At 36.5% G+C, this 21,800-nt stretch overlaps 1 protein-coding gene and 1 long non-coding RNA gene across 2 annotated transcripts in view; one reads left to right on the forward strand and one right to left on the reverse strand.

Moving 5' to 3' along the window:
• The window catches only part of LOC136030227 (uncharacterized), a 60,465-nt gene that overhangs the window by 6,833 nt on the left and 31,832 nt on the right, over positions 1-21,800 (reverse strand). The window lies entirely within an intron of this gene.
• LOC136030222 (zinc finger protein 84-like) lies at positions 10,984-13,392 on the forward strand. The gene has a single exon (XM_065709037.1). It carries the CDS (start codon positions 11,000-11,002, stop codon positions 12,464-12,466), a length of 1,467 nt encoding a protein of 488 aa, XP_065565109.1. The 5' UTR covers positions 10,984-10,999; the 3' UTR covers positions 12,467-13,392.

A 21,800-nucleotide genomic window follows, 5' to 3' on the forward strand; every position in this document is an offset into this window, starting at 1 on the left:
CAGAACTAATTCTATTTGTCCGAAGGCTCAATGAGAGTTGGGTTGCCTTAGTATTAAGTTGTAAATTCAATTGAAAATGGGGTAAATTTGATCGATTTATAGAGTGACCCTGTGTTTGTTATACTGCTATCGTAGAAACTTCGAGCCACTGTCCAAAAACTGTTTTTAATATTTGTTCGTTGTGTCACCCCTTAGGACATGTGATCAACATTTTGTGGTTGTAGCTGTTCAATTTAGCATGGGGGGAATTTTCTATGGGTGAATTATCCGTGATTAAGGTTAAACGGAGGTAATTGTATAAGGGGTAGGGAATTTTCAGGGTGTGGGAATTCCTCGGAGAATTTTCAGGGGTGGAATTTTCTGAGGGAAATATTCTTCGAGGGGGGAGGCAGAGGTTTCACGGGTAAGGAATTTTCTGCGGGGATGAATTTTCCAGGGGGATTTTCCGGAAGGAATTTTCCGGGTGAAAACGTCAGCCTTCACTTCTTTATAGTCAAGATTGGTAAGAACATTTTGTTCCCAGCACGCCCTATGCCCTAGAAATGGCTCTGGAGACATCTTTCTATCTTATAAATCCTTTCAGAACTAAGGACCGTATAACGAAACTGATCCTTTTCAGTTTCTCCCATTATGAGGCATGAGGAACGACCACTCATTAACCTTACCCAGTTGTTTATTAAAAGATGATTGGAGGAGTTTGTTTTCGCCAAAAAGAACTTCAACTAGCTAACAAACTTCAAAGGAAAATCTTTCAATTTAGCCAAGAAGAATTGACACCAGTAAATTAGAAACTTATTGCATATCCCAAAGGAAGTCTATTTTGCAAATACTTTTCTTTTCCAAAATACAGTTTTCCTATTTTCACGACCTGCTCACATTGGCGAGCGGGACAGTCCGTCAACCATTACTTAGCTGGCACCCCTCAGAACCTGGCCTCCTAAGCAGTCTTTTAGTTCATCTATAGGGTAAAGAATGTAGAGACGGCCATATTCTACCCCCTTAAATTATTGAATATCCTTTCATATCTTTAGGTTTCTTGATTGTAGCGTCGGTTTCTAGGCGATGTTCAACATAGAGACATTATCTGATATCGATTAAACAATATTAACGTCTTCAAGAAACTTGCCTTTGGAATTAAGTATTCCAATTGTATCGAAAAACTCTGTCTGTTAACATGTGTGATTCAATTGAACAGTCAATTTGTTATGAAAATAGTAATTTTTCAACGTAATCTATTATGGCATCGTTAAGCTGTATTAATTTGAATTTAGAGAATTTTGAGAATCACCCGAATGCGAATGAATCCGAGTTTATTTTGACCAGTCCTAAATCTTTACGAGCCTGCCAAATGATGGGTTTAAAGGTAAGAGGAGATATAGTATTAAGTATAGGATAAATTGGACAATTTGTGGTTGTGGTAACCTCCAAAAACATACAATGTCACTAATAATCACTTAACTCCCCTCACGCCCAAAGTCCAACACTAGAAAAAAAACTAAAAAACGCATTTTTCTCTGTATGAGGAAGTCTCGGGATAGAAATCCTCAATCATTTGAAGCTTCTTGGCTTCAGAAGAAAAAAAATGTTCGTGGATGACTTTTAAATGTCTTTGGTAAAGATACTGAAGGCATAAAAATTTTATAATTTTTTTTAACAAAAATTTAGGAAATGAAACATTTCGGTTTTTTTTTTCTGTCAAAAACAAGAATGATCAGCTATTACTGAAGCAGTGCTGGATGGACGGGGGACTAAAAATATTGTTTCACTAAAAACGTTAGTGATGAAAATGAGCCTGAAATTCAAGTTAAAATTAAAAATTACTATGGTACTTTGGTAGTAGTTTTGGAAGGAGGGAACTTTTCTATTTATAGTCTAATCCTCTCTCCACCAGACATAATATTTACTATTGCAAAATCTGTTCGTTTTTCCCCCCCAGTTTTCTGCCACCCAAATGAAATGCAATGGTAGTTTGAGTTTTCGGTGTGACTCATGTTTCAAATGCGTTGGCTAGTTTTATTACAAGGCAGTTGAGAAAAGCTAGAAAATAGTATTCGTTTTCGACTATGGCCAAGATGCGTACCCCCACCTAGCCCCAAAATCCAACACTAGAAAAAAAACTAAAAAACGCATTTTTCTCTGTATGAGGAAGTCTCGGGATAGAAATCCTCAATCATTTGAAGCTTCTTGGCTTCAGAAGAAAAAAAATGTTCGTGGATGACTTTTAAATGTCTTTGGTAAAGATACTGAAGGCATAAATTTTTTTTATTTTTTTTTAAACAAAAATTTAGGAAATGAAACATTTCGGTTTTTTTTTTCTGTCAAAAACAAGAATGATCAGCTATTACTGAAGCAGTGCTGGATGGACGGGGGACTAAAAATATTGTTTTACTAAAAACGTTAGTGATGAATATGAGCCTGAAATTCAAGTTAAAATTAAAAATTACTATGGTCCTTTGGTAGTATTTTTGAAAGGAGGGAACTTTTTTCTATTTAAAGTCTAATCCTCTCTCCACCAGACATAATATTTGTATTTACAAAACCTAGATCTGTTCGTTTTTTCCAGTTTTCTGCCATCCAAATTAAATGCAATAGTTGTGTGGATTTTCGGTGTGACTCATGTTTCAAATACGTTGGCTAGTTTTATTGCAAGGTAGTTGAGAAAAGCTAGAAAATAGCTTTCCCTTCCAACACTCCTTTTCAACTATGGCCGAGATGCATACCCCCACCTAGCCCCCATATCCAGGTCTGTACTGCTGTTTGGTTACGTATTTCTAGGGAAATCTTTGAATACAGCCGAATTTTCAGATTCAGTATCAGGGAAAAACAAAAATATGATAGATTCAATATTATTTAGGCATGTAACTGACATTTACAATAAATCATGATTACTAAACTAAAATAAGAAAATGCCCCAAAACACAATTTGACATTTTACTATTAATTTTGCTACAGAAATTTAAATGGATGAGGATGGAAAATAGTACCTAATAAATTGAATAAAATATTTCATATTTTTGGCCTTCTGTATGGCCGAAGCCATCCTGACCCTTGTTCTTCAACAAACTTGAATGTACAATGCTGTTGATCGATTACTTTATTTAAGAGTCTTTTTGTGCTATTTTTGTTACACTAAACACTAAAGCTACTAATAAATATATGGAAAACTTTGATACAACAAAATCTTCTAATTATTGAACGTAATTAGATTCCAATAGCTTTTACGGTTAAGCAATGTCTTAAAATTCAAATGAAAAAGATTTTAAATCTTTTAATATACCTGACCATTTACAAGAAAACAGCAGCTCAGACTATTACCAACAGTTAAGATATTACGTTCAATTAGAAGTGAATAAGGATAATTTAGGGTCAATTAGCAGTAGCTCCAGAATATTATCAACATAAATTAAATACAACTTTAAATAATAAAACAAATTATGTTGTGCATTATAAGAATATGGAATTTAGTTCAAAACATGGTTTGATACTGAGAAAAGTGCATCGAATATAGTATTGACTGAGTTGCCTAATTTAAAAGAATATACCAATCATAATACTAAATTCCGATCAAAAGTGGGCGAATGAGTTTTGGAAAAATTTCTTTAAATCAATGAATAATGGTTGTTTTAGGAAAACTATGGAAAATTTTAGAAACAGAGCTTGTATCGAAATAATAATTTGTGATGAACAAAGACAAAAACAATCGAAAAACATAACTTTATATTGGAATAATCTTTAGCGAGAATTTGTTAGTAGCCAGAAAGGCCAAGTCAAAACCAAATCTGGATAAATCTATTTATATTGGATTAGCTACGTTAGAGTTATCTAAGTTAATGATGTGTGAATATTATTATGAATACATAAAAACAAAATATAGTGAAAACATTGAAATATGTTACACGGGTATGGATAGATTTATTTGTGATTTTGAAAGTTCTTAAGCCGAACTGGCCAGCCATGGCAGACAACAACAAAGAGAGATAAAACTCAATGAAAAGACAACAAACGAGACTGGCCACAGTCTTGTTTGTTGTCTTTTCATTGAGTTTCATCTCTCTTTGTTGTAATTTACTTATGATATTGGAACTGAGGATTTTTATGAAGACACTAAAGCCAAGAAAAATTCGATCTTTCAGATTATTAAATAATAAAACAAGTTTTTTTTAACTGAAAGTAAGGAGCGACATTAAAACTTAAAACGAACAGAAATTACTCGGTATGTGAAAGAGGCTTTCCCCCTCAACGCCCCGATCTGTACGCTAAAGTTTGACTCTTTCTCTTAACTCTAGTTTTTAAACAGTAAAAACTTTAGCGTAAAGAGCGGGGGGTTGAGGAGGAAAAGCCTTTTTCATTTATGGAGTAATTTCTGTTCGTTTTAAGTTTTAATGTTGCTCCTTACTTTCAGTTAAAAAACTTGTTTTTTTATTTAATTTCTGAACGTTTTTGAAATAATGCATGATTGATTTTGGCTCTCCGCACATAAATAATTAAAACAAAATTTGCAAATAATTTTTTCTTTTGGCTAAATGGCTTTCTCATAGCTTTAATCGGAAGATTTTGAGAAGAAAGGAACGGGGGAGAAGGCTTAGTTGCCCTCCAATTTTTTGATTAGTTAAAATGGTATCCAGAACTTTTGACTTTATAACGAACGATTGCATTAGTAAAGAATATACGTCACTTACGAATTAACTTACGGAACGAAAATTTGTATATTTTTTTAAGTATATGAGGGGGCTCGCCCCCTCGTCAATACATCACTCTTTACATTAAAGCTTGAATTTTGTCCCCATTCTTTAAGGATGGCCCCTGAATCAGAAAGGCCGTAGAATAAATAGTTGAAATTACAAAAAATACTTTAGCGTAAAGAGCGAGATACTGAGGAGGAGACAAGCCCCCTTATATGCGTAATAATTTCTGCTCGTTTTAAGTTTTAATGCTACTCCTTACTTCCAGTTGAAAAAACTTTTATTTATTTATTTTCTCATTGTTTCTTTTAATAGTATTAGAAAATCCTGCCCCCCCCCTTCATGGTAAATTTTTCTTCCCTCATGATAAATTCCTCCATGGAAAGATCCTCCAACGTAGCCCTTTCCCCCGAACCATCCCCCCAACGCAAAAAGTCTCCCCAAAAACGTCTGTACACTTCCCAATAACCACTACTATATGTAAACAATGGTCAAAGTTTGTAACTTACAGACCCTCCACCGGGGACTGTGGGGGATTAAGTCGTCTTCAAATACATAGTTATTGTGTTTTTCAACTCTTTTGAACAAAACGGCTATCTCGAAATTTTGATTCGGTGACTTTGCGAAAAAAATTATTGTGGGAGGGGGTCTAGGTGCCTTCCAATTTTTTTGGTCCCTTAAAAAGGGCACTAGAACTCTTCATTTCAGTTAGAATGAGCCCTCTTGTGACAAATTAGGACCACTGGGTCGTTACGGTCACCCCTGGAAAAAAAGAAAAAAAAAAAAAAAACAAATTAATACGCATCCGAGATCTGTCTTCTGGCAAAAAAATGCAAAATTCCGCATTTTTGTAGATAGGAGCTTGAAACTTCTACAGTATGGTTCTCTGATTCGCTGAATCTGATTGTTTGATTTTCATTTAGATTTTGTGAGTTTTAGGGGATATTTCCCCCTATTTTCGATCAGATTCTATGACTTTAAGGGGGCGTTTCCCCCTGTTTTCTAAAATAAGACAAATTTTCTCAGGCTCGTAACTGTTGATCGGTAAGACTAAACTTGATCAAACTTATATATTTAAAATCAATATAAAAATGTGATTCTTTTGATGTAACTATTGGTATCGAAATTCCGTTTTTTTTATAGTTTCGGTTACTATTGAGCCGGGTCGCTCCTCACTACAATTTGTTACGACGAACTGTTTGATTTTCCCCCGATAACTGAGGTGATAAACTGGTTTTTGTATGACTATTTCTTTGGCTAATGCAATAGATTATTCCGGGCTGAAGGGCCATCAAACGGAGATCAGAGCCACCGCATTTTTCTTAAAAGTTACGAAAATTGGCTTAGAATGACCATATCTACTGCTTCGTTTTGTTTCCCCATTATAGATCTTTCGCTGAAAAGATCCAAACTAAATAAAGCAGTTCATGGTAACGAAAGCGTAAGTAAGTAATGACTTGGCCCAATGGTAACCGAAATTCTAAAAGCTGGAATTGTGATAACAATAAATACGCTAAAGGTATTATCCTTATAGGCTGATTTTAAATACGTAAGATTCATGAAGTTTAATGTTGCTAATCAAAAGCTACGAGTCTCAGATAATTTGCCTGATTTTCGAATTGCGAGAAAATGCCCTCAAAAAGTCAAGGAATCTTAATGGGAATCGCACCATCAGATTTAGCGGTCCAGAGAACCCAAATATAGAGATGTCAAGCTCCCGTTTACAAAAATACATTTTTATTAGTTGCTGGTTTTTTCAATTTTTTTTCAATTTTTTTTTTTTTTTTTTTTTTTTTTTTTTTTTTTTTTTAGTTTGTCTTTCCGTTTTCCGCCAGGAATGGTCGTATCGAACCAATATTCCTAAAAAATTAGGAGGAAACTCACTCAAATAGAATTAAAAGCTCAATGTCCTTTTTAAGTGACTGAAAAGATTGGAGGGTAACTAGGCCCCCTGCTACCCGCTTTTTAGCCAAAAGTGATCCGGTCAAAACTTTGAGATAGCCATTTTTTCGATATAACTGAAAGTTCCAGTAATAATATCTCTGGGGACGACGTGACCCCCCCCACAGCCCTTTGGATAGTGATCTAAGTAATAAAACTTAACGATTTTTCACGTAAAGTATTTGTTATTGGGAATTATACAGACATTTTTTGGATGGGAAGATTTTTGACGGGAAAGATTTTCTGTGGGAAGGAAAGTTTTCGGAGATGAACTTTCCTGGAGGGATTTTACATGGGTGAATTTGCTAAAATTATCACATGAGATCCTTATTATTTGTCTTACTTTTTTCTTTTGCAGCGCAATTTTACATGTGGATATGTCCCTGGAGAAATTTTCCGCGGGATCTGAATTGTCTGAGGGACTTTTCTGTGGGGTAAAGAGAAGATTTCCCGTGGGAGAAATTTTCTATGGGAAATTTTCCGCGGGATAAACTTTCCTTTGGGGGATTTCCAGAAAAAAATTTCTACTGACAGGGGACTTTCGGTATGATATAAAAACTATCAGAATGGGACTTTTTGTGCATAGTGGCTCCATGTTTGTTGAAATTTTGACTTTCCAAAATTTGACTTTTTATCTCCATTCTTAAAAACCCTAAAACACATGGGACGTTTAATTAGAATAAGAAGCTTTTTAAAAGTACTAAAAAAATCAGTGTGAACAAACAGATATTAAGAAGCGGCAGCCCCTCTCATATACGGATAATTCCTGTTCGTTATGAGTTTTAATTCTGCTCCTTGCTTTTAGTTGAAAGATACTTGATTTTTTTTAATTTACAATCGGCAATGAAAGCTAGTATCTATACACCAATCAATCAATCTATTAATATTGTAAAATGTTTAATAAGTCCTGTTAAAGGTTTTTTGACCCAATAAGACTTGACCCAAGTTCTTTTGGGCCTAAAATGCGATTCGAAATACAATAACTATTACATTAAAAAAAGAGAGAGAGAACACACACTAGAATATAGAAAGTCAGCAGTGACGGCATAAGGCTTTAAAACCGATAGATACGGAATATACTATTGGGGCTACTGACCCCTCAAGACGTTATTACACATACCTGGGTCTTACACAATACTATACTACACCTGTATGCTATTGTATAGCATATCTGATTGTTGAGTGATGCTATTGTATACCTGTTTTTTACGTAACTAAATAGTAATCTTTGCTCAGATTCAATCGAACAGCAGTTTTTAAGTACAATTAAATTTTTTAGCATGCGAAAAAGAGCAAGAAGCCCTTCTATAACGATTTAGTCAAAACCACTAACTCCTAACCTATTCACTGCTCCTTCTCTAACCAGTGTAATTAGATTTTTCCATAGTGAATACAAAAATGATGATGGCACAAAAAACTATTGTCACTGAAAATCGTAAACCCTACCGTACAATCATTGGCGTGGCCAGAATCCTAGTTCTTAGGGAGGGGGAAATATCACAAAGGTCTTTGTCGCTACTTTGTAAACAAAGTACGTACTTCAGATTTTTCCAATGACACTTATATAGTACCCATGTATAATGAAATATATTGATCCTTGATGTAATAGGAGCTTAAGGCTAATGTTTTTCTTACTATAGAGCGTAATCTTCTCTTACAAGGTTGCCGCCAACGCAGTGAATTACAAACAGGAAAAAGACTATGGCCTTTTGTTAGTTTAATAGTGAGAGACGAACATCCGAGAATCAGGAAGCTAAGTAAGTTAGGTTGCTAGTAATGCATAATACTTGAATCACTTGGGGCTATAGTTCGTCCTTCAATGTAAACTTTTTTATAAGTTAGTTCGTTCTTTACTGTGAAAGTTGGACATGATCGTCTCTTGCTAGGTTGCTAGCTACCGCTGCAACCCGGATAAGCGATGTCATAAGAGGTGATGTCATAACATTTTTGTTTTTCTATTTACGTCATATATGGTTCTAATAAAACTTATATAAAATCCTCAAAGAAAAACAGTAGAGCAACAAAATTCGTACTTGAGGCTATTCATAATAAGATTTTATTATTACAGAGATATGGGCTTGAACTAATTTGAACCACTCAGTATTCTTCAGCCAATCGGAAAATTCTACGAAAATTCTGATTCGTCTTAATTAGTGCTAATGAAATCTCGGTATTAGTAAAATCTTATTTTGAATGGGCTTATACTTTATGATTATCTTTCAGTTTTCCTTTAAATTCGAAAAATTTATTATTTTATTTTTCATTTTCTAAATTGTTTCTCATTCTTTCATAAAAGGTGTGGAATAAGAGACTTAATAAAGTGTCTATAATATGAATAATAATAAGGTATCTTAATAAGAGGTGTAGCTCATTCCTTAAAAAAAAGAAAACGGGGACATGGGAGACAATATAATAATTCAATATATAACAAACATATCTACTCCATTTAAACGAACAACTGTGTATTTTTCTTTTCTTGCTTTTATCAACGTATAATCAAAATCCTTAAAGTAAAGAATTATTTCTGTTTGTCATGAAATCTAAAACAGTTTAGTACAACGGCTCAGTTTGAGCAAACATTTTTTAATGTCTGCTTTTTAATGCCATACTTGCCATGGCATCTCAGCTTTAGTTTGAAGCTGGAAAAAAAAAAGATACAAGTCAAAATTTGAATGTCCAAGATAAAGTCAATGAATGAAAAAATGAGACACCTGACAGTTCAAACTAGTAAACACCTGACGATCCACACAGAGGAAAAGCCATTCAAGTGTGATGTATGCAAGAAAAGTTTTAATCAGAAGGGTCATCTTGCCAGACACATGAGAACACACACCGGGGAAAAGCCATTCAAGTGTGATGTATGCAAGCACAGTTTTAATCAGAAGGGTCATCTTGCCATACACATGAGAACACACACTGAGGAAAAACCATTCAAGTGTGATGTATGCAAGAAAAGTTTTAATCAGAAGGGCAATCTTGCCATGCACATGAGAATCCACACCGGGGAAAAGCCATTCAAGTGTGATGTATGCAAGCACAGTTGTAATCGGAAGGGTAGTCTTGCCATGCACATGAGAACACACACCGGGGAAAAGCCATTCAAGTGTGATGTATGCAAGCACCGTTTTAATCAGAAGGGTCATCTTGCCAAACACATGAGAACACACACCGGGGAAAAGCCATTCGAGTGTGATGTATGCAAGAAAAGTTTTAATCAGAAGGGTCATCTTGCCAGACGCATGAGAACACACACCGGGGAAAAGCCATTCAAGTGTGATGTATGCAAGCACAGTTTTAATGAGAAGGGTTATCTTGCCATGCACATGAGAACATACACCGGGGAAAAGCCATTCAAGTGTGATGTATGCAAGCAAAGTTTTATAATTGGAAGGATAATCTTGCCATGCACATGAGAACCCACACTGGGGAAAAGCCATTCAAGTGTGATGTATGCAAGCACAGTTTTAATCAGAAGGGTTATCTTGCCATGCACATGAGAACCCACACCGGGTAAAAGCCATTCAAGTGTGATGTTTGCAAGCACAGTTTTAATTGGAAGGATAATCTTGCCATGCACATGAGAACCCACACTGGGGAAAAGCCATTCAAGTGTGATGTATGCAAGCACAGTTTTAATCAGAAGGGTTATCTTGCCATGCACATGAGAACACACACCGGGGAAAAGCCATTCAAGTGTGATGTATGCAAGCACAGTTTTAATTGGAAGGATAATCTTGCCATGCACATGAGAACCCACACTGGGGATAAGCCATTGAAGTGTGATGTACATGAGAACCCACACCGGTGAAAAGCCATTCAAGTGTGATGTATGCAAGCGCAGTTTTAATCAGAAGAGTAAGCTTGCCATACATATGAGAACCCACACTGGGGAAAAGCCATTCAAGTGTGATGTATGCAAGCACAGTTTTAATCAGAATGGTCATCTTGCCATGCACATGAGAACACACACCGGGGAAAAACCATTCAAGTGTGATGTATGCAAGCACATTTTCAATGTCAAGAGAAATCTTGCCATGCACATGAGAATCCACACTGGGGAAAAGCCATTCAAGTGTGACATATGTAAGTACAGCTCTATTTGGAAGAATGCTCTTGCCATACACATGAAAACCCACACCGGTGAAAAGCCATTCAAGTGTGATGTATGCAAGCGCAGTTTTAATCAGAAGAGTAAGCTTGCCATACACATGAGAACCCACACCGGTGAAAAGCCATTCAAGTATGACATATGTAAGTACAGCTCTATTTGGAAGAATGCTCTTGCCATACACATGAGAACCCACACCGGTGAAAAGCCATTCAAGTGTGGTGTATGCAAGCGCAGTTTTAATCTGAAGAGTAAGCTTGCCATACATATGAGAACCGACACCGGTGAAAAGCCATTCAAGTGTGATGTATGCAAGCGCAGTTTTAATCAGAAGGGTAATCTTGCCAAACACATGAGAACACACACCGGGGAAAAGCCATTCAAGTGTGACATATGTAAGTACAGCTCTATTTGGAAGAATGCTCTTGCCATACACATTAGAACCCACACCGGTGAAAAGCCATTCAAGTGTGACATATGTAAGTACAGCTCTATTTGGAAGAATGCTCTTGCCATACACACGATAACCCACACCGGTGAAAAGCCATTCAAGTATGATGTATGCAAGCGCAGTTTTAATCAGAAGGGTAATCTTGCCCAACACATGAGTACCCACACCGATGAAAAGCCATTCAACTGTAAAATATTAAAACAAAGTTTTTATCAGAAGAATGCTCTTGCCATGTACATGAGAACCCACACCGGTGAAAAGCCATTCAAGTGTGATGTATGCAAGCGCAGTTTTAATCAGAAGAGTAAGCTTGCCATACATATGAGAACCCACACTGGGGAAAAGCCATTCAAGTGTGATGTATGCAAGCACAGTTGTAGTCGGAAGGTTAATCTTGCCAGACACATGAGAACACACACCGGGGAAAAGCCATTCAAGTGTGATGTATGCAAGAAAAATTTTAATTCGAAGGGTAATCTTGCCATGCAGATGAGAATCCACACCGGGGAAAAGCCATTCAATTGTGATGTATGCAAGCACAGCTGTAATCGGAAGGTTAATCTTACCAGACACATGAGAATCCACACCGGGGAAAAGCCATTCAAGTGTGACATGTGTAAGTACTGCTCTATTTGGAAGCATCATCTTGCCATACACATGAGAACCCACACCGGTGAAAAGCCATTCAAGTGTGATGTATGCAAGCGCAGTTTTAATCAGAAGAGTAAGCTTGCCATACATATGAGAACCCACACTGGGGAAAAGCCAATCAAGTGTGATGTATGCAAGCAGAGTTTTAATCAGAAGGGTCATCTTGCCATGCACATGAGAACACACACCGGGGAAAAGCCATTCAAGTGTGATGTATGCAAGCACATTTTCAATGTCAAGAGAAATTTTGCCATGCACATGAGAATCCACACCGGGGAAAAGCCATTCAAGTGTGACATATGTAAGTACAGCTCTATTTGGAAGAATGCTCTTGCCATACACATTAGAACCCACACCGGTGAAAAGCCATTCAAGTGTGATGTATGCAAGCGCAGTTTTAATCAGAAGAGTAAGCTTGCCACACATATGAGAACCGACACTGGGGAAAAGCCATTCAAGTGTGATGTATGCAAGCACAGTTTTAATCAGAAGGGTAATCTTGCCAAACACATGAGAACACAAACCGGGGAAAAGCCATTCAAGTGTGACATATTTAAGTACAGCTCTATTTGGAAGAATCATCTTGCCATACACATGAGAACACACACCGGGGAAAAAGCCATTCAAGTGTGACATATGTAAGTACAGCTCTATTTGGAAGAATGCTCTTGCCATGCACATGAGAACCCACACCGATGAAAAGCCATTCAAGTGTGACATATGTAAGTACAGCTTTATTTGGAAGAATGCTCTTGCCATACACATGATAACCCACACCGGTGAAAAGCCATTCAAGTGTGATGTATGAAAGCGCAGTTTTAATCAAAAGAGTAAGCTTGCCATACACATGAGAACCCACACCGGTGAAAAGCCATTCAAGTGTGATGTATGAAAGCGCAGTTTTAATCAGAAGAGTAAGCTTGCCATACATATGAGAACCCACACTGGGGAAAAGCCATTCAAGTGTGATGTATGCAAGCACAGTTTTAATCAGAAGGGTAGTCTTGCCCAACACATGAGAACACACACCGGGGAAAAGCCATTCAAGTGTAATGTATGCGAGCACAGTTTTAATCAGAAGGGTAATCTTGCCCAACACATGAGTACCCACACCGATGAAAAGCCATTCAACTGTGAAATATGAAAACAAAGTTTTTATCAGAAGACTGCTCTTGCCATGTACATGAGAACCCACACTGGGGAAAAGCCATTAATGAAAAGCCATTCAACTGTGACATATGAAAACAAGGTTTTTATCCGAAGAATGCTCTTGCCATGTACATGAGAACCCTCACCGGTGAAAAGCCATTCAACTGTGACGTATGTAAGCACAGTTTCAATTGGGACAAGAATCTTGCCATGCACATGAGAACCCACACCGGTGAAAAGCCATTCAACTCTGACATAGGTAAGCAGTTTTAATTGGGACAAGAATCTTGCCATACATATGAGAACCCACCTCCGTGAAAAGTCATTCCAGTGTGATGTATGCAAGCGCAGTTTTAATCAGAAGAGCAATCTTGCCATGCACATGAGAACTCACACTGGGGAAAAGCCATTCAAGTGTGATGTATGTAAGCACAGTTTTAACTAGAAGAATGCTCTTGCCATAGACATGAGAACCCACACTTGTTAAAAGTCATTCAAGTGTGTATGCTAGTGCAGTTTTAATGTCAAGGTTAAATTTGTCATGCACATGAGAACCAAACAAATACAAAGTCGAAACAATAGGGAAAATCTTTTCAAGACAGTGGAAATCAATTCTGTGAATATTTCGGCCCTATGTCCTAGGGCCGTCTTCAGCACAATACGGAAAAGAGAGACAAAAACTATGTACATATGAATAAACTTACATTAAAATGCGAAAATTAAAACTAATAGTGTTAAAAACTTTTTAAAAACAGCCCTAGCATCCTTACTTCAACGAAGTTCAACCAGGACTCGTTGAAAGTAAGTCCTTGTACATTAAAATACATTAAATTACATTAAAATACGATTTTTTTTTGAAATATTTTTTTTTTTTTAATTCTGAAAGGTTTTTAAATACATCAATTTCCTATCAAGTGCCGAGCTACCTGAGGTGAAAAAACGGAAAAAAATGCCGTCGATGCAGAATATCCTGGTTGCCACTTTTCTTGATTTTCAAACCAATATAATTTCCTTGTTATTCAAGACAAGGTACAGTTAGTTTCCTAAATAGGGGTATTGGGCAAGGCGGGTCCAATAGTGTACTTTTTTTGATCTGACTCTAGTTTTAGGTGTTGTGGGACATTTAGTTTTTACTACAAGGGGTGATCATCTCTTACAAGGCTTCTACCTACTGCTGCAACCCGGACTAGGCTACTAGATACCACCGTAACCCGGATTTAATATAAAATTATAAACATGCTCTTTCCTGTTACAAACAGGAAAAGCCTATTGATTTTTCTTATTTGGAATAGTAAGAGGAAGAAATTCAGAGAGTGAGGTATTAAAATAAATCCAATATGTGCCATGGTTTGCTCTTCAATAGATTTCAGCTATCTCTACAGCCACGATACCGATGGGACTTACATAATCCCCATTTAGAGTTAACCAGACCGATTCTTGTGTAATTTTTTAGTGTCTTAGCGAATTTATTGTCATGGCCTATTCATAAATCATTTTTCATATGTCTCCGATTAACAATGGTAAGCATACCCGCTTGTCACGTGGGTGACCGGGGTTCGATTCCTCCTTGGAGACAATTTATTAATATATTGACTTTAAGTCCCTGATGGTACTGTGGTAAACATACTCGCTTGTCACGTAGGAGACCAGGGTTAAATTCCCTGTTGGAAGAAATTTTTAATATATTGACTCTAAATATAACCATACAAGCCTATACTATTTTTATGTTGCCTATACAAGTTATTATATTCTAGAGTTTGTTCTTTCTTATAATTTTCATAAAAAATTGATTCCTCTAATTATGTATTTCTTGTATTATTATCTTGTCTAATGGTTAACTTGTATAAATATTGAATTCAATTGTTACCAAACATGGTTATAAGCTATTTGATTATAACATCCTTCATAAAGTTTTTACAGGAAAATGTAGTTTTTTGTCAAGATTTATTCTATTTTAAAAACTATTTTGTTTTTAATTACAAAAGGTTCAAGATGTAGCGGTTTCCTTTAAAGTCAGCCATTATACAGCTTTCTATGATTTTCCAGTGCCCAGCTGCTTAGGAGAAAAAACGGAAAGAAAAAAGATCCCATATATGCAGATTGTCGTGGTTGTATCTACTTTTTCTTGATTTTCAAGCCAATATAGTTTCATCGTTGTTCAGGCCAAGAGACGGTAAAATTTCTATAAAGGGGCATCGGAAAAGACGGTTCTAATAGTGTACTTCTTATTTGATCAGATTTTTTTTTAGGAGTTATGGATTATTTTAGTTTTTACTATGAAGCTTAATCGTCTCTTACTAGGTTGCTAGCTACCGCTGCAACCCGGATCTTTAAGATAAACTTCATTAATCATATATTTAATATCCTATATGTTCGTTAGGAAGTAGTTAGGAAGGCTGGCTTTCATCAGATTTACCCGAGTTTGAATCCGAATTGCAAAGTAAATTTGTTTATACTATCTTATCTAAAGATAAGTGTATGTTGCATCATCATCTATATAAGGATTCCTTATAATATTTCAATTAGTATGGACTACACTTCGCTCTATAATGTAACTATGGGACGTGATCGTCTCCTACTAGGTTGCTAGCTACCGCTGCAACCGGGGTTTAGGTTCATCCTACTTAACAAAATGAAAATAATATGAATGAGCCACATAGTTCAGTTTTTTTAGACTTGAGTTCATTCTTCACTATGAAACCTTTATGTAAAATATTTAATTCACTATGGGCTAGAGTTTGTTCTTTATCATAATCTATTTTAAAACTTTTTTTTTATAAAAAGCACTAACTGTAGCAATTTTCTTTAAAATGAGCCATGAAACAGATTTTGCCTTTTTTTCTTCGTAATTTTTTCTTAAAGAAGATATTTGGAATGCTCGACCCTGATACTTTTCTCGGTTGCTCTTTCTTTTTTTGTTCATTTGAGGTCACATTTTTTCAATGTTTAGAATTTCCTTACTAAAATTGACCATTGTTTCCAGTTAAACAGGGGGAACTTGCCATTTCATTGTTAAAATGTGATAGTCCAAGGCAATTTACGCCATCGTGGAACTCAATGGCTGGTACATGGCACCCTCTGGCACAAACTATCATTCATCCAGCATTTTTAGGCATTTTCCTACTAAAATAACCAGTAACACTAGAATCGATCGCTTAGCGTTTTTTCTGATGTCTCGTGGCCATTGACGCCACCTTAGCACAATGTGCCAGCTTAATGGCACCTTTGTTGTAGATTATCATTCTACAAATTTTTAACAATTTTCCCAGAAAAATAAGCTGTTAAATTAAAATTGACCATTGTTTCAATAGCGGTAACTTGCTATTTCATTTTTAGATTACGATGATCCTGGGCATTTCACGCCCCTTCTTATTTCCAGTGATTTTGTAGAAAATTCCCTATATTGTATAAATGGATATAGAATTTAAAACATTTTCTTGGATAAGCTTTTTCTGTATTTCCACAACATGTAGAAATCTAGGACAATCCTTAGAAATCAAGACCAAGACATTGACATCCAGGTGAACTTTTAGAAATCAAGACCAAACTGTATAAATCAAGAGCAGCTTATAAAAATTAAGACAAAAAATTGAAATCACAACTAATGGATTGAACTTAACATGAATTCGTAAAAATCAGAGTGAACTGTAGAAACTAAGACCAAACCATAGATACCAAGGCCAATCCGAAGAAATCCAGAGATCAATGTGTAGAAATCCAGAACAATCCTTAGAAATCATAACCAGTGCATAGTAATCTACTCTAAACCATAAAAATCAAGATTAAACTCTAGAAATCAAGGGCAATCTCTAAAAGTCAAGACCGAAGCGAAGAAATCAAGGGACTACTGCATGGAAATAAAGAGACCGATACATAGAAATTGAGACCAAACCAGAGAAATCAAGATAAAACAGTAGAAATCTAGATCAGCCCATAGAACTCCAGACCAAGCCGTAGAAATCAAGAGATCAATATTTAGAAATCTAGAGCAATCCCATAGAAACCAAGACCAAAAGATATAATTCCAAACAAACTCACATAAATCAAGAGATCATTATGTAAAAATCCAGAACAATCCTTGGAAATCAAGACCAAACCATAAAAATCAAGAGCAAATTGAAGAAACCAAGACCAAAAATAGAAATCGGGACCAAACCTTAGAAATCAAGACCAAACTGTGGAAATCAAAGACAACCTCTAAAACTCGTGAATTATGCACAGGAAATCCAGATGGTCATACACACAAACACACATAAAGACAGATACATAAATAGACAAAAAAACACCCTGAGAGAGGCAAACACAGTCAAACACTCAGGCACGTTGAGAGAGTGAGACAAAAATACACGCAAACACAGAGCCAGACACACAAAAACAGAGACACAGGCAAACACACAGTTATGCACACAGAAACCGTGTGAGACAATTAACACACACAAAAATAGATGCAGAGACGGGTAAACACACAGGCAGACACACAGGCACGGTGAGAGATAGAAATCAAGACCAAACTGTGGAAATCAAAGACAACCTCTAAAACTCGTGAATTATGCACAGAAAATCCAGATGGTCATACACACAAACACACATAAAGACAGATACATAAATAGACAAAAAAACACCCAGAGAGAGGCAAACACAGTCAAACACTCAGGCACGTTGAGCGAGTGAGACAAAAACACACGCCAACACAGAGCCAGCCACACAAAGACAGAGAGACAGGCAATCACACAGTTAGGCACATAGACACAGTGTGAGAGAAAAACACACACAAGAACACTGAGTCAGACAACCAAACATAGACACAGAAGGGTAAACACAATCTAAAACGCAGGCATTGTGAGAGAGAGAGACAAAACACACAAACACATGGAGTCAGACACACAGAGAAAGAGACTTGTAAATACACAGATTAACACACACAAAAATAGATGCAGAGACGGGAAAACGAACAGGCAGACACACAGGCACGGTGAGAGATAGACAAAACACAAACAGAGTAAGACATACAAAGATAGACACATAAACGGCTAAAATGACAATCAGACACAGAGGCACGATGAGAGACAGAAAAAGTACACAGAGTCAGTCCCACAAATACATAAACATAGATACAGAGACGGGTAAACACACAGTCAAACACACAGGCACGGTGAGAGAGGGATAAAAACACACAAACACTGCCAAACACACAGGCACGATGAGAGAGAGAAAACGCTCACAAACACGCAGAGTCATTTATCTGATTTGTTATAGGACTGCGCCATCTTAACTAACCTACCGTGTATAGGTTAGGTCGGTTAGGCTATCCTAACCTAGTAGCACGTAAGAAAAGGGCTGAATCCACTGATTCTGTGTGTTTGTCTGTGTTTGTTTTTTTCTTTTTCACCGTGCCTGTGTGTCTGACTGGGTGTTTTTCTGTCTCTGTCTCTTTATTTGTGTTTTTTATGTCTGACTTCGTGTTTGTGTGTGTTTTTCTCTCTCTCACCATGCCTGTGTGTTTGACTCTGTGTTTACCCCTCTATGTCTTTCTTTGTGTGTATCTGACTGTATATTTTTGTGTCTTTTTGTCTCTCTCTCATCAAGCCTTTGTGTCTGACTGCGTATTTGTCTGTCTCTGTGTCTGTTTTTGTACGTTTATGTGTCTCTTTCTCTCACAATGCCTGTGTATGATTGTGTGTTTGCCTGTCTCTGTCTTTCTTTGTGTGTTTGTTTGAGTCTGTTGTTTTGTTTGTGTGTATTTTTGTCTCTCTCACTGTGCCTGTGTGCCTAATTCTGTCTCGGTTTTTGTGTTTTAGGTTTTATGTGTTTGTATGTGTTTTTTCTCTCTTTCTCTCTCTCTCTTTTTCTCTCTCTCTCTCTTTCTCTCTCTCTTCATTCTTCGGTAAATGTTCGTTATTAGGGTTTTTTCCCTCCTAAGTCCCTCGATCTTTACGCTAAAGTTCGACCCTTTGTCACAGCTCTACTTTTTAAAACAATAAAAAGACTTTTGCGCAAAGAGATATGCGTTTAGGAGGGAACAGCCCCTTTCATATACAGAGTAATCTCTGTTCATTTTAAGTTTTAATGTCGCTCCTTACTTGCGGTTAAAAAAACTTGTTTTTTTTTGTATTATTCTCCAAAAGAATCGTCTAAGCCTTAAGCCTTAGACTCTAAGGAGAATTAGTTACTCGTTTGACTGAATCTGAATTGAACATTAAGTTGCACGGAAAATCTGGCTTTATCTCAGATTTTAAACAAAGATTAAGACGGCTAGGCCAGTTCTACGGGTGACGAATAACAGATTGTCAAAGATTCTATTTTTTGGCCATCTATCTGGGGTCAAATGAAAAGTAAGCTGTCTAAAACTCGGGTGGTAAGCGGTAGTACGAAAGGATTTAAAGAATATTGGAACTGTATTGAATGGAGAAAAAGGTGAAACTTATGTATAACCAAAGAGCTACCAAAAGTTATTTTTAGCTGTAGTAAAAGTAGTAGTCAATCCAAAGAGAAAATAGAGACTAGTGTTTGTAGTACCATGCTAAGAAGTCTGTTGAAATTCAATCAATCTATTTATGCAACGTATTTTCAAATTAGTAAATCAAGTTACTGCTTATTCCAGGAAAGAAAAACAGGCCTAGCTTTTTAAAACCAGGTTATCTAATTCTAAGCACCAAATCTAGACTGAAAAGGAAATTCAGTTTCTACTATTATTGCTACTACAAACTCACTGCAAGACCAAGCCACCTGAGGCCAACACAGTTGCAAACGCTCCTCCTCCATCCCAACCTATTCAAGCTTCCTTCTTTCACCCTCTCTATAAGTTCCTATTCTTCTTAAATCTTTCCTTACGACATCCGCCCGCTCCATTCGGGCAACAACATGGTTTTCGTCTGGCCGACAAGGACCATCTTTGGCAATCTGTCATCCTTAATTCATGGAACATGTCCTAGCCATCTCATCTTTTCTAGCATTGTAGCCTTAGAAAGCTTGATTGAAACGTGTTGTTTGTCTAGCTTACAGTGTGAGATGCGGTCAGTCGCATACCATACAGTCAGTCTGACGCTCCTCCCCTCCCCCTGGATAATTTTCTGCCGGCGCCCTTGGAATGATTATGCAAAATTCGTTTGATTTTTTCTCCGCCAGTTAAATCTAGCATATTATAAATAATTGAGTTTCCAGTGGGAATATCATTTTTTTTTCCGAGTAACATTTTTTCCAAATGTTATTTGTTTTCCTGTGTTGAAATTCATTGAGGCTTTTGGGAAGGGAATCGAGTTTTCCTTTTTTATTCTGTAAGACATCATTGTTTATACCACTTTTTAAGAGAGGAAACCCGAAGGCTCATGAAAATTATCGTTTAATAGCACTTGTCCCTGCTTTAAGTAAGGTTTTGGAGAAAATATTAGATACCAGGCTTTCCAATTGGTTAAATACAAATAATTTAATACATGAGGAACAAGGAGGTTTCAGGACAGGGTATGGGACGACAGATAGTGTGTTTATTTTAAAGGCATTAATAGATAAATATGGAAAGGGTAAAACTTGTCTTTATGTGGGATTTCTGGATCTCCATAAGGCTTTTGATAGTGTCGACAGAGAGTTATTGAACGATGTCATGCTAAATATTGGCCTTCCCCATTCATTTGTTAGATTGATAGTGAGCATGTATACTTGTGTGAGTGGAATCATTCAAGTTGGTAATAGGTTTTCGAAGCTTTTTGATATTAAGCGGGGAGTAAAACAGGGCAGCACCCTTTCACCTAAGTTGTTTAATATTTTTATTAATGATGTTGTTAATTTTCTAGAGAATAGATGGGCTCCGAAAGTTAGCCTAGGGACTCAAAAACTATCTCTCTTATTATTTGCAGATGATATTGCTTTGGTGGCTAATAAACCGCAAGATCTACAGACTCTTTTGAATCTCATAGAAGAATATTTGCATATAAAAAAGTTAAGGCTGAATACTGAAAAGAGCGAAGTTGTTATTTTTAAAAAAAGGAAGGTTGGGGACGATGAAAAATATACGTTTAAATTTAATAATAAGGAACTATTTATAAGTAAAAGAATAAAATATTTAGGCTTTATCTTATCGGAAAATGGAAGCCTAAGGAGTCATGTTGATGAAATAATTAAGAGAGGTAGGGTGGCCATGTCAGCTATATTTAGAAACCCGGCGATAATGGGGATCAAAAACCTAAAAATGCATAAAAGAATATTTAACACAAAAATTTTACCCGTAATAGAATATGGAGCAGAGATATGGGGTGGAGGAACGGTGCAGCAACTGGAGTCCCTTCAGCTCCAGTATTATAAAAGAGTGTTTGGTTTACATCAGACAACTCATTCACAGATTCTGAAAGGTGATATGGGCCTGTTTTCTTTAAAGCTACGTAGGTATATTTTAATGCTTAGATTCTGGTTGAAGTTAACTAAGAGTAATGAAGATAGACTAGTAAGAGTGGCATATGAAGAGATGTTGAAATGTGGTTTAAAAACCTCGTGGCCATCCCAAATTAAATCATTACTAGAAAAAGTAGGAATGCCTTATTTATGGAATAATGGTCTTTGCTCTCGCGATGTACCAGCAAATTTAGAAAGCCAGGTACGATTTATATTAGAGAGTCAGGAAATTCAGCATTGGCAAGGGCTGGTTCTTGATTCTACAACCCTACAACATTATAATCAGGCAAAACCTAGTTTTGGGGAGGAAGTTTATTTTAAACTTAATTTACCGGCTATGATTCTACGTCGTTGGATTCAGCTTAGGGCAAATTGTCTTCCAATCCAGAACAGGCAAAAAACGTTCGACAAAAATAAAATGATAGTTGGTCCTGAT

This window comes from Artemia franciscana, chromosome 8 (genome assembly GCF_032884065.1).
Source record: "Artemia franciscana chromosome 8, ASM3288406v1, whole genome shotgun sequence".
NCBI lineage: Eukaryota > Metazoa > Arthropoda > Branchiopoda > Anostraca > Artemiidae > Artemia > Artemia franciscana.